The sequence below is a fragment of the Panulirus ornatus genome, chromosome 5, assembly GCF_036320965.1.
Source record: "Panulirus ornatus isolate Po-2019 chromosome 5, ASM3632096v1, whole genome shotgun sequence".
Classification (NCBI taxonomy): Eukaryota; Metazoa; Arthropoda; class Malacostraca; order Decapoda; family Palinuridae; genus Panulirus; species Panulirus ornatus.
In genome coordinates, this window is record NC_092228.1 from 28,504,492 (window position 1) to 28,516,679 (window position 12,188).

General features: G+C 40.8%; 1 protein-coding gene across 14 annotated transcripts in view; it reads left to right on the plus strand.

Moving 5' to 3' along the window:
• Positions 1 to 12,188, plus strand: part of LOC139748644 (uncharacterized) — a 321,771-nt gene that overhangs the window by 75,164 nt on the left and 234,419 nt on the right. For all 14 annotated transcript variants that reach the window (XR_011712788.1, XR_011712787.1, XM_071661886.1 and 11 more), the window contains 2 exons: positions 3,049 to 3,208; positions 9,378 to 9,546. Coding sequence is in view for 12 of the 14 variants with exons in the window: in XM_071661886.1 (XP_071517987.1) it covers positions 3,049 to 3,208; positions 9,378 to 9,546 (329 nt within the window). In the remaining 2 variants the exon portion in view is untranslated. The remainder of the gene's footprint in view (positions 1 to 3,048; positions 3,209 to 9,377; positions 9,547 to 12,188) is intronic.

The window sequence follows — 12,188 nt, forward strand, 5'->3', positions numbered from 1 at the left end:
CCCGGCCACTCAAAATATTTTTCATTCCATCCTTCCATCTCCGGTTTGGTCTACCCCTTCTCCTTTTCCTCTCCTTTTTCTGTCACTCCATCATTCCATCTACATTTTGGTCTACCCTTTCTCCTTTTCCCCTCTACTTCTGAGATGTATGTTCTCTTTGTCAACCTCTCCTCACTCACTCTGTCCACATGTCTAGACCATTTCAGTAACACTCTTCAGCTCTCTGTCACATCGCATCTCTGTTCCCCTTTTACTTAATCAGTCATGCCACCTCATACCATACATTTTCCTTAAACATTTCATTTCTAACACATCCTCCTTCTCTGCACATTTTCATCTATAGATCATGCCTCACATCCAGACAGCAATGTTAGGACTCCTGCACCTTCAACCCTACCCATTTTCACTCTCCCAGATAATATTTTCTCTTTCCAATCTTTCCTTGGTGCTCTCAGAATACCTTAGCCTGAGCTTCTGGTTAGAGATGTCATTTCCCTCTGCAGTTGGCCCTAGGAAAGGAAAAGTATATGTTTTCTCTGGAGAGTATTGTCTTTGCTCAAGGTGTGAAAAGTACTTTTATATTTTGGAAGAGGTCTTGCTTTATTGTTACAGAGGAAGCAGACTCTTGTAGTTCACTTACTGGGAAATGTTCAGTTTTCATTTTTGGTATCTCAAGCACTGCATTAGACTTGCCGTATGCCAGTAGCCTGTTAAGGGTGAGGCACTAAAGGCTAAGAAGTGGCACTTGAGTTCACCAGTTATGGAAACTATTGCCTTGGCCACCCCCTTGAGAGAGTTTCTGTTGGGAACAGGTGTCAGAAACAGAGATAGATTGAAAAATTAAGGGAGAGGCTATGTTAAATGTTTTAAAAAGAAAGAGACAACAGAAGCAGCAGTATATATTGTATCATACTTTGTTGCTGTTTCCTGTGTTTGTGAGGTAGTGCAAGAAACAGACGAAAGAATGGCCCAACCCACCCACATATACATTTATATACATACACGTCCATACATGCACATATACACACCTATACATGTCAATGTATACATATATATACACACACAGACATATACATATATACACATGTACATAATTCATACTGTCTGCCTTTATTCATTCCTGTCGCCATCCCGCCACACATGAAATGACAACCCCCACCCCCTGCATGTGCGTGAGATAGCGCTAGGAAAAGACAACAAAGGCCACATTCGTTCACACTCAAGTCTCTAGCTGTCATGTATAATGCACCGAAACCACAGCTCCCTTTCCACATCCAGGCCCCACAAAACTTTCCATGGTTTACCCCAGACGCTTCACATGCCCTGGTTCAATCCATTGACAGCACATCGACCCCGGTATACCACGTCGTTCCAATTCACTCTATTCCTTGCACGCCTTTCACCCTCTTGCATGTTCAGGCCCCAATCACTCAAAATCTTTTTCACTCCATCTTTCCACCTCCAATTTGGTCTCCCACTTCTCCTTGTTCCCTCCACCTCTGACACATATATTCTCTTTGTCAATCTTTCCTCATTCATTCTCTCCATGTGACCAAATCATTTCAAAACACCCTCTTCTGCTCTCTCAACTACACTTTCTTTATTACCACACATCTCTCTTACCCTTTCATTACTTACTTGATCAAACCACCTCGCACCACATATTGTCCTCAAACATCTCATTTCCAGCACATCCACCCTCCTTCGCACAACTCTATCTATAGCCCATGCCTCCTAGCCATATAACATTGTTGGAACCACTATTCCTTCAAACATACCCAATTTTGCTTTCCAAGATATTGTTCTCACCTTCCTCACATTTTTCAACGCTCCCAGAACTTTCGCTCCCTCCCCCAGTATACCTGGTTAAAGAAAGGTACAGGATCTATATCTGCTTAACTGAATTTTTGGGGAAATAGTAGGGTGTTAGAAAGATCCATGATATACAGACTTACTTAAAAAAGATTCTTTAACTAAATTTCAGACACAACCCCTCTATATGGTTTTCTAAGTTTATATCCAAAACAATCCAATAATTTATTAGGGAGTTTTGGGAGGATGACAGGAACCTCTTCAAAAATCATTGTTCAACTTTTTTCTGCTCTAGTTTGAGAGTTGATCAAGATCCTCCTTTGGGTGAATTCGCATTTCTTTTAGATACTGACTGAATCCTGTTTGGTTGAAAATATAAGTTCTGAACTTCTGGAAAGATACTGCTTCCTACAAGGGAGGCTAGTGAGTATCTATGTATCTATATGTATATCTGATGCCTCTTTCCTTTGGGAACTCCTTGGAGAGGATGACCACAGCAAAAGAGGCTCCATAACTGGTGAACTACAGTGCTGCTTCGTAGCCTTTAGTACTTCACCCTTAACAGGCCAGTGGCAAAGAGCACCTCAAGTGCAGTGTTTTCAAAGGCTCCTACCTAATGCTCCTACTGACTACATCTACTTAATGTGCATACCAGATGTTTCACTGTACTGCTTCTACTTAATGCTTCCTTGTTTCCTTCTCCACATCATTGTCTTTTTCCTCCCTAAGTATACTTTGGGGTTTTTCTTGGGAATGAAATTTATGCTTTTGTCTGGATACATTGCAACTTTGGATTAATGATATAGATGTTTGGCAATAGGGGAGGCTGTGGTGTTAGTGGCTTTTACAATTGTTGGGTAAACCACAGAAGATTTTTAGGATATTGCCATGTAATTATTACACAGTGTATGGCATGCTCTCATTTCTCTTGCTCACTAGTGGGCCTACCCAGTAGGAATAATTAGGTTTCTATAAGTTCACTGTTCATTTTTAGGTTAGAAACGAAGTTTGTATAAATTATTGATTTTTTCATAGTACAAACTGAATGAATCTGCAAAGGATTTTGCATTGAATATCCAGTAGTATGAGAAATTATGCTTTAATGGAATTTTGAGTGACAGTTTGATAATGGAGATTTTTGGATGTAAGTCCTGGATCTGTTGTTCATATCACATCTCCCTTTTGTTTAAGTACATGTATTCATAAATATCTTTTAATGGAGATTCTTACTTGCAGGTGACGTTTAAACTAGGTTTGGGATCCACAGTGGTATCTGATGATCTGGTGAAAGGTGTTCTTAAAATTGGAGCGCAAGTCAAAGCCAACCATCCAGATAAAAATCAATACGTGGATGCCATTGTTAACAAAATTCAGGATTGTAGTCAGTACACAGTTGGTAAGTTTTATGGCTCTTACATATTTCAATATATATGTTTGTAGATTCAAGCATTTTAGTTTCAAAACTAAAGAAAAAATGAACTCTTTAGTGTCTCCTTTTTGCATTTATGTGTGGCACTGAAATTAGTAATTAATTCGGCAAGATGCAGTATATGACCTCAGAGTTTATGCTCCTCTTTCCATGAGACAGACAAAACTGGTACTTCCAGTAAAAAATTTTAAGGATGTCAACCAAATTATCTTCACGGAGACAGAAATAACACAGTTCTCAGTTCTGTGAATTTTAGTTAATTGCTCGTTAATTCAAATACAGGGTTAAGGACTGGAGGCTCTTAAAACAGATCCGACAATTTTCTTTGAGTTTCATTAACCAATAAGATACACCTAGAAAGATTTTAACAAGTGAATGATAATGATGAACAGCTTTTGGAGTTGTGTGCTGATTGTGCTGAAAAAGGACCAGTGATTGGGAATATCTGGTTGGAAAAGAGATATATACGTAAGTATACGTATGTAAGTAGGAGAGATGGCCAGAGAGCATTATTGGATTATGTGTTAATTGATAGGCACGTGAAAGAGAGACTTTTGGATGTTAATGAGCTGAGAGGTGCAACTGGAGGGATTTCTGATCATTATCTTGTGGAGGCGAAGGTGAAGATTTGTAGAGGTTTTCAGAAAAGAAGAGAGAATGTTGGGGTGAAGAGAGTGGTGAGAGTAAGTGAACTTGGGAAGGAGACTTGTGTGAGGAGAGACTGAGTACAGAATGGAAAAAAGTGAGAACAAAGGAGTAAGGGGAGTGGGTAAGGAATTGGAGTTATTTAGGGAAGCAGTGTGTAAGAGATGCATGTGATGTGCATAAGTTGGGAGGTTGTCTGATTAGAAAGGATAGAGAGTGATGGGATGAAGTAAAGTTGCTTGTGAAAGAGGAAAGAGAAACATTTGGGTGATACTTACAGGGAAGGAGTGCAAATAATCGGGAGTTGTGTAATAGAGAGCAGCAGGAGGTCAAGAGGAGGGTGCAATGGTTAAAAAAATTGCAGTTGGCATGAGAGAGTATCAGTAAACTTTGGGGAGAATAAGATGTTTTGGATGGAGGTTAGTTGTTTGCGAAAAACGAGAACTACAGGAACATTGAGGAACAGGGAAAAAGAGGAAGTGGTAATAGGTTGTGATGAAGAGAGGAGATGGAGTGAGTATTTTGAAGGACTGATGAATTCATTTGATGATAGGATGGCAGATGAAGAGTGTTTGGCTCGAGGTGATATGCAAAATGAGAGAATCATGGAGAGTGGTTTGTTGAAAAGAGATGTGGTGGTGAAAACCTTATGTAAAATGAATTGCAGCAAGGGTCCTAGAGTGGAAGGTATTGCAATGGAATTTCGTAAGAAAGAAGGTGACTTGTGTTGTTGATTGGTTGGTAAGGATTTTAATTTTCTGTGTGTGTATGGATCACGGTAATGTGCCTGAGGACTGACAGAATGGATGTATAATGCTGCTGTATAAAGGCGAGAGGGATAAAGGTAAATGTTCACAATATAGAGGTTTAGATTTATGTTGAGTGTACCTAGCAAATTATATAGGAGGTAGTGATGTAGAGGGTGGAGGCATATACAGATCATCTGATCTGGGAGTAGTGTGGTTTCAGAAGTGGTAGAGGATTCTGGATCTGATGTTTGCATTAAATAAAGTGTGTGAGAAATACTTGGAAAATAGATGAAATTGTTTGCGGTATTTCTAGTTTTGGAGAAAACATATGATAGGATTGATAGAGATTCCTTGTGGAAGGTCTTAAGAATATATGGTGTGAGGAAAGCTGCTAAAAGCAGTGAGAAGTTTTATCAGGGATGTAAGGCATGTGTATGAGTAGGAAGAGAGTAGAGTGATTGGTTCCAAGTGAAGGTTAGTCACTAGGAGAGGCGTGTGATGTCACCACGATGGTTTAATTTGGTTATGGATGGGGTGGTGAGGGAGGTAAATGTGATAGTCTTGGAGAGAGGGTTGAGTATGCAGTCTGTAAGGGATGAGGGGGGTATGGAAAGCGAGTCTCTTTGCTGTTTATACAGCAGTGTTGGCAGATTTGAGTGAGAAGCTGCAGAAGTTGGTAACTGAGTTTAGGAGAGTGTATGGAAGAAGGGAGTTGAGAGCAAATGTGAGTAAGAGCAATGAAATTAGGTTTAGCAGAGTTGAGGGACAGGATAGTTGGGGTATAAGTTTGAATAGAGAAAATTTGGAGGAAGTAAAGTGTTTTAGATATCTTGGAGTGGATATGGCGGTGAATGAAAGAATTTTATCTGGTAGGGCAAAAACATCCCTAGGGATAGGGGAGAAAGAATACTTCCCACGCATTCCTCATGTGTCATAGAAGATGACTAAAAGGGACGGGAGTGGGGTGCTGGAAACCCTCCCCTCCTTGTATTTTAACTTTCTAAAAGGGGAAACAGAAGAAAGAGTCATGTGGGGAGTGCTCATCCTCCTCAAAGGCTCCAATTGGGGTGTCTAAATGTGTGTGGATGAGAGAGCTTGGGAAGTGAGTCAGTTGTTGTTCACTGATGATACAGTGCTGATGGCTGATTCGTGTGAGAAACTGCAGAAGCTGGTGACAGATTTTAGTAGTGTGTGAAAGAAGAAAGCTGAGAGTAAATGTGAATAAGAGCAAGGTCATTAGGTACAGTAGGGGTGAGGGTCAAGTCAATTGGGAGGGAAGTTTGAATGGAGAAAAACTGGAGGAAGTAAAGTGTTTTAGATATCTGGGAGTGGATTTGGCAGTGGATGGAACCATGGAAGTGGAAGTGAATCATAGGGTGGGGGAGGGGGTGAAAGTTTTGGGAGCGTTGAAGAATGTGTGGAAGTCGAGAACATTATCTTGGAAAGCAAAAATGGGTATGTTTGAAGGAATAGTGGTTCCAACAATGTTGTATGGTTGCGAGGCGTGGGCTATGGATAGAGATGTGCGCAGGAGGATGGATGTGCTGGAAATGAGATGTTTGAGGAAAATGTGTGGTTTGAGGTGGTTTGATCAAGTAAGTAATGTAAGGGTAAGAGAGATGTGTGGAAATAAAAAGAGCGTGGTTGAGAGAGCAGAAGAGGGTGTTTTGAAGTGGTTTGGGCACATGGAGAGAAATGAGTGAGGAAAGATTGACCAAGAGGATATATGTGTCGGAGGTGGAGGGAACGAGGAGAAGAGGGAGACCAAATTGGAGGTGGAAAGATGGAGTGAAAAAGATTTTGTGTGATCGGGGCCTGAACATGCAGGAGGGTGAAAGGCGTGCAAGGAATAGAGTGAAATGGAACGATGTGGTATATCGGGGTTGACATGCTGTCAATGGATTGTACCAGAGCATGTGAAGCGTCTGGGGTAAACCATGGAAAGCTGTGTAGGTATGTATATTTGCGTGTGTGGACGTGTGTATGTACATGTGTATATATGTATATGTTGAGATGTATAGGTATGTATATTTGCGTGTGTGGACGTGTGTATGTACATGTGTATATATGTATATGTTGAGATGTATAGGTATGTGTATTTGCGTGTGTGGACGTGTGTATGTACATGTGTATATATGTATATGTTGAGATGTATAGGTATGTGTATTTGCGTGTGTGGACGTGTGTATGTACATGTGTATATATGTATATGTTGAGATGTATAGGTATGTGTATTTGCGTGTGTGGACGTGTGTATGTACATGTGTATATATGTATATGTTGAGATGTATAGGTATGTGTATTTGCGTGTGTGGACGTGTGTATGTACATGTGTATATATGTATATGTTGAGATGTATAGGTATGTATATTTGCGTGTGTGGACGTGTGTATGTACATGTGTATATATGTATATGTTGAGATGTATAGGTATGTGTATTTGCGTGTGTGGACGTGTGTATGTACATGTGTATGGGGGGGGGGGTTGGGCCATTCTTTTGTCTGTTTCCTTGCGCTACCTTGCGAACTCGAGAGACAGCGACAAAGTATAAAAAAAAAAAAAATATATATATATAAATTGAGGATTGGCGGAATGCTTGCATAGTGCCATTGTACAAAGGCAAAGGGGATAAAGGTAAGTGCTCAAATGACAGAGGTATAAGTTTGTTGAGTATTCCTGGGAAATTATATGGGAGGGTATTGATTGGGAGAGTGAAGGCATGTACAGAGCATCAGACTGGGGAAGAGCAGCATGGTTTCAGAAGTGGTAGAGGATGTGTGGATCAGGTGTTTGCTCTGAAGAATGTATGTTAGAAATACTTAGAAAAGCAAATGGTTTTGTATGTAGCATTTATGGACCTGGTGAAGGCATATGATAGAGTTCATAGAGATGCTCTGTGGAAGGTATTAAGAATGTATAGTGTGGGAGGCAAGTTGTTAGAAGCAGTGAAAAGTTTTTATCGAGGATGTAAGGCATGTGTACGTGTAGGAAGAGAGGAAAGTGATTGGTTCTCAGTGAATGTAGGTTTGTGGCAGGGGTGGATGATGTCTCCATGGTTGTTTAATTTGTTTATGGATGGGGTTGTTAGGGAGGTGAATGCAAGAGTTTTGGAAAGAGGGGCAAGTATGCAGTCTGTTGTGGATGAGAGAGCTTGGGAAGTGAGTCAGTTGTTGTTCACTGATGATACAGTGCTGATGGCTGATTCGTGTGAGAAACTGCAGAAGCTGGTGACAGATTTTAGTAGTGTGTGAAAGAAGAAAGCTGAGAGTAAATGTGAATAAGAGCAAGGTCATTAGGTACAGTAGGGTTGAGGGACAAGTCAATTGGGAGGGAAGTTTGAATGGAGAAAAACTGGAGGAAGTAAAGTGTTTTAGATATCTGGGAGTGGATTTGGCAGTGGATGGAACCATGGAAGTGGAAGTGAATCATAGGGTGGGGGAGGGGGTGAAAGTTTTGGGAGCGTTGAAGAATGTGTGGAAGTCGAGAACATTATCTTGGAAAGCAAAAATGGGTATGTTTGAAGAAATAGTGGTTCCAACAGTGTTATATGGTTGCGAGGCATGGGCTATAGATAGAGTTGTGCGGAGGAGGGTGGATGTGCTGGAAATGAGATGTTTGAGGACAATATGTGGTGTGAGGTGGTTTGATCAAGTAAGTAATGTAAGGGTAAGAGAGATGTATGGTAATAAAAAGAGTGTGGCTGAGAGAGCGGAAGAGGGTGTTTTGAAATGGTTTGGTCACATGGAGAGAAAGAGTGAGGAAAGATTGACCAAGAGGATATATGTGTCAGAGGTGGAGGGAACAAGGAGAAGTGGGAGACCAAATTGGAGGTGGAAAGATGGTGTGAAAAAGATTTTGAGTGATCGGGGCCTGAACATGCAGGAGGGTGAAAGGCGTGCAAGGAATAGAGTGAATTTGATCGATGTGGTATACCGGGGTCAACGTGCTGTCACTGGATTGAACCAGGGCATGTGAAGCGTCTGGGGTAAACCATGGAAAGTTTTGTGGGGCCTGGATGTGGAAAGGGAGCTGCGGTTTCGGTGCATTGTCACATGACAGCTAGACTGATTGTGAACGAATGTGGCCTTTCTTGTCTTTTCCTAGCGCTACTTTGTGCACATACGGGGGAAGGGGGTTGTTATTTCATCTGTGGTGGGGTGGTGATGGGAATGAATAAAGGCAGACAGTATGAATTATGTACATGTGTATATATGTATATGTCTGTGTGTGTATATATTTATGTATACATTGAGATGTATAGGTATGTGTATTTGCGTGTGTGGACGTGTATGTATATACATGTGTATGTGGGTGGGTTGGGCCATTCTTTCGTCTGTTTCCTTGCGCTACCTTGCGAACTCGAGAGACAGCGACAAAGCAAAATGATAATAATAAAAAAGTACTTTTGATAAAAGTGTAAGAAGTAAGAGTTAGTTTGTATAGCATTGATGAAGAAAAGATATGTGAACATGTAATGAATTAAAATTAAGTGTTAGTAAGTGTTTTTTGTGGTTGACCAAAAATTATGACCAAAGCTGATATTTGGATTTTGTTCCAAACCATTGAATGACCTTGCATTTCATGTCAGAAATGATGCTGTGATTGCATTTTTGAACAAGGTTGCCATTGTATCATGAGTAAAGAGCTTGAGAATTGCATATGATTGTTAAAGAAACTTTTCCACTGATATAGATTCATGGTGATATTTTCATTGATAGGTAATAGATATCCAATATTTACAGTTTTTGATGATGGTGACATCACAACGCTACGTCGAACATCTCTTTGTTTGAAAAGTGGTCGTCACTTTGCGGAGAGTGAAACTCTGGATCAACTACCTCTAACACACCCAGAACACTTTGGTACACCAGTTGGGGGAGCCAGACGAGGACGTCGATCTAGACAACACCCGTAAGTTACGAAAGTGCTTTAAACACGATAAGTTTTATTACAAATGTTAGTTGAGAATGGAGTTGATAAAGTTATCAAATAGGTTGCTGCAGAATTATTTTAGAGCTGAAAATGAACAAGTGAAGTACATTTCCATGTTTGTTATGCTGTGATTCATGTCATGAGATTGATGTAGAATGATATTTTTGCAGAAAACTAACAAATTCAATTACATTTCCTTGTTTATTATGCTGTGATCCATGCTCTATTGTATTTGAATGTTACTGCTGCTACATATCAATGCTTATACTGTACCTTCTAGTCCATTCTTTGTTATCCACTTCTTGTCCATTTTTGTTGTCCTTTTGTGGACCTTCTCTTTTAGCTCTTTGTGCTTCCATAGGTTTTTTTTTAAAGTGTGCGCCACTTCCGTTGTTCATTACTGATTTTTGTTTAATCAGTCCTGCTTCGTCTCTGCATATCTCTCTCTGTCTCTCTCTCTCTCTCTCTCTCTCTCTCTCTCTCTCTCTCTCTCTCTCTCTCTCTCTCTCTCTCTCTCGGATGCTTCTTTAATTTAGGAAGTCTCACTATGTTTGTATGGAACATTTTTTCCTTTTACAACTTTTTTCATTTTAAAACACTGTCATGTCGACTGTTTCTTCCATTCACTATTCTTACCCTGTTCCTGTACGCCATACCTCCAGTCCTTCTGAGGATCTACTTTGCTTGACAGCCCCTTTGTATTTCTCTGTTTTCTCATTTATTTTTTCTTTTTCTTTAATGCACTGACATCACAGCCCCTTATTCACAACCATGTCCCACAGACCTTCCTTTGGTTTCCCCAGTCCAGTCCACTAACAGCACGTTGCTACCCTAAATACCACATCACTTTAGTTCACTGTATCTTGAGTATACCTTTCACCTTCCTATTTATTCAGGCTCGAAGCTCTCAATATCTCATTCAATTCATCCTTTCATCTCCAATTTAGTTTTGCCCCTTCTTCATCCCTCTTCTTGTGACTCATATATCCTCTTTGTCAAACTCTTTTCACTCATTTGTGCAATATATCCAAACCATTTCAGCATACCTTCATATCTATATACCTCTTTTATCTTTTCATACTGGACATCCTTTCCAGCATTAGCAAGATATTACCAGGAACAGACAAATATAGGCCAGAATCACTCACATCCATTCTCTGGCTGTCACGTGTAATGCACTGAAGTCACAGCTTCCTATCCACATCCAGGCCCACAGCATTTCCCATAGTTTAACTGTCTAATTATCTGTCTATATATCTCTGATGCCCATTCCCTTTAGGAACTCCCTCTAGGGGGTGGCCACAGCAAAAGAGTCTCCATTACTTGTGACTCCAGTGCATCTACTCCAGTGCATCGTCTTTGCCTTTTAGTGCCTTACCGTTAACAGGCCACTGGCAGAGGACGTCTGTAGTGCAGTGTAGTCAGAAGCTCATATCTAAAGTTCCTTTTGACTACTTCTGCCTAATGTTCCAACTTAATATTCCAACCTAATGCTGACAGCTAAGTGTTCCTACCTATGACTTCCACCTCATGCTCTAGTCTGATGTCCCAATCTACTACTACTGTCTGTTGCCCTACCATTTTGCCAAAAGGCATGGCAAACACAGAGCACTCACTGCGGGAAACCTTGAGTTATGAAGTATGAGTTGTGTGAGTTAAGTGTTGTCAAGTGCCATGTGTTACAAGGAGAGATTGTATGTTTGTGGATGATATTTCAGCTGTACACTTGTGGGTGAGACAGAAAGAAAAGACGGCTACCTGGGTCAGAGGAGTGCAACTTTGACAACCACTGAAGTGCTGGCATACTATGCAGCTATGGCTAACCCTCCTGATATCCAGGCAGATATTACTGGTAATATACCTCCCTGGTCGATGGCTGCCTACAGCATGCCTTTATATCTGTTTATCCATCTAGCTATATCTCTGATGCCTGTTCCCTTCAGGAACTCCCTCAGAGGGATGGCCATGGCAATAGAGTGCCTCACCCTTAACAGACCACTGGCAGAGGACAAGTCTAGAGCTGTGTTTGCAGGGGCTCCTTCCTAATGCTCCTACTGACTACTTCCACCTAATGCTCCTGCCAAATGTTCCTATATACTACTTCTGCCTAATGTTTCTACCTATTGCTCTTGCCTAAATGTTCCCCTGGAAAATCTAGACTCTTGAAGGATGAGCTGTTAAGTGTTATGTGTGAAAAGGAGAGATTGTATGTTTGTGGACAGAAAGAAAGTAGTCCATGTGAGAATGTCAGTCGTCCATGTGTAGGTAAGGCAGAAAGAAATGACAACTACCTGGGTTAGATGAGTGCAACTTGACAACCACTGAAGTGCTGGCTCACTAAGCCAGCATTGCAGTGCTTGAGTAGTATTTCTACTTCCTTATCTCTTGCCCTCACACCATCCTCTGACTTTACCTCTTAGACATTTCCAAACCACTTTCCCCCTTTACCCTTGAGCTTTGTTTAGTCAGATCCAGAAGATCCAGGTTTCTTTCTTTAAATATACTGCTGATTTTTTCATCTCATCATGATTACAGTCACGCACATTGAGATACCTCAATCTAATCCTTCGAATGTGATGAGTACTCCTTGTTATGATCCTTCTGTTCCATCTTTTACAAAT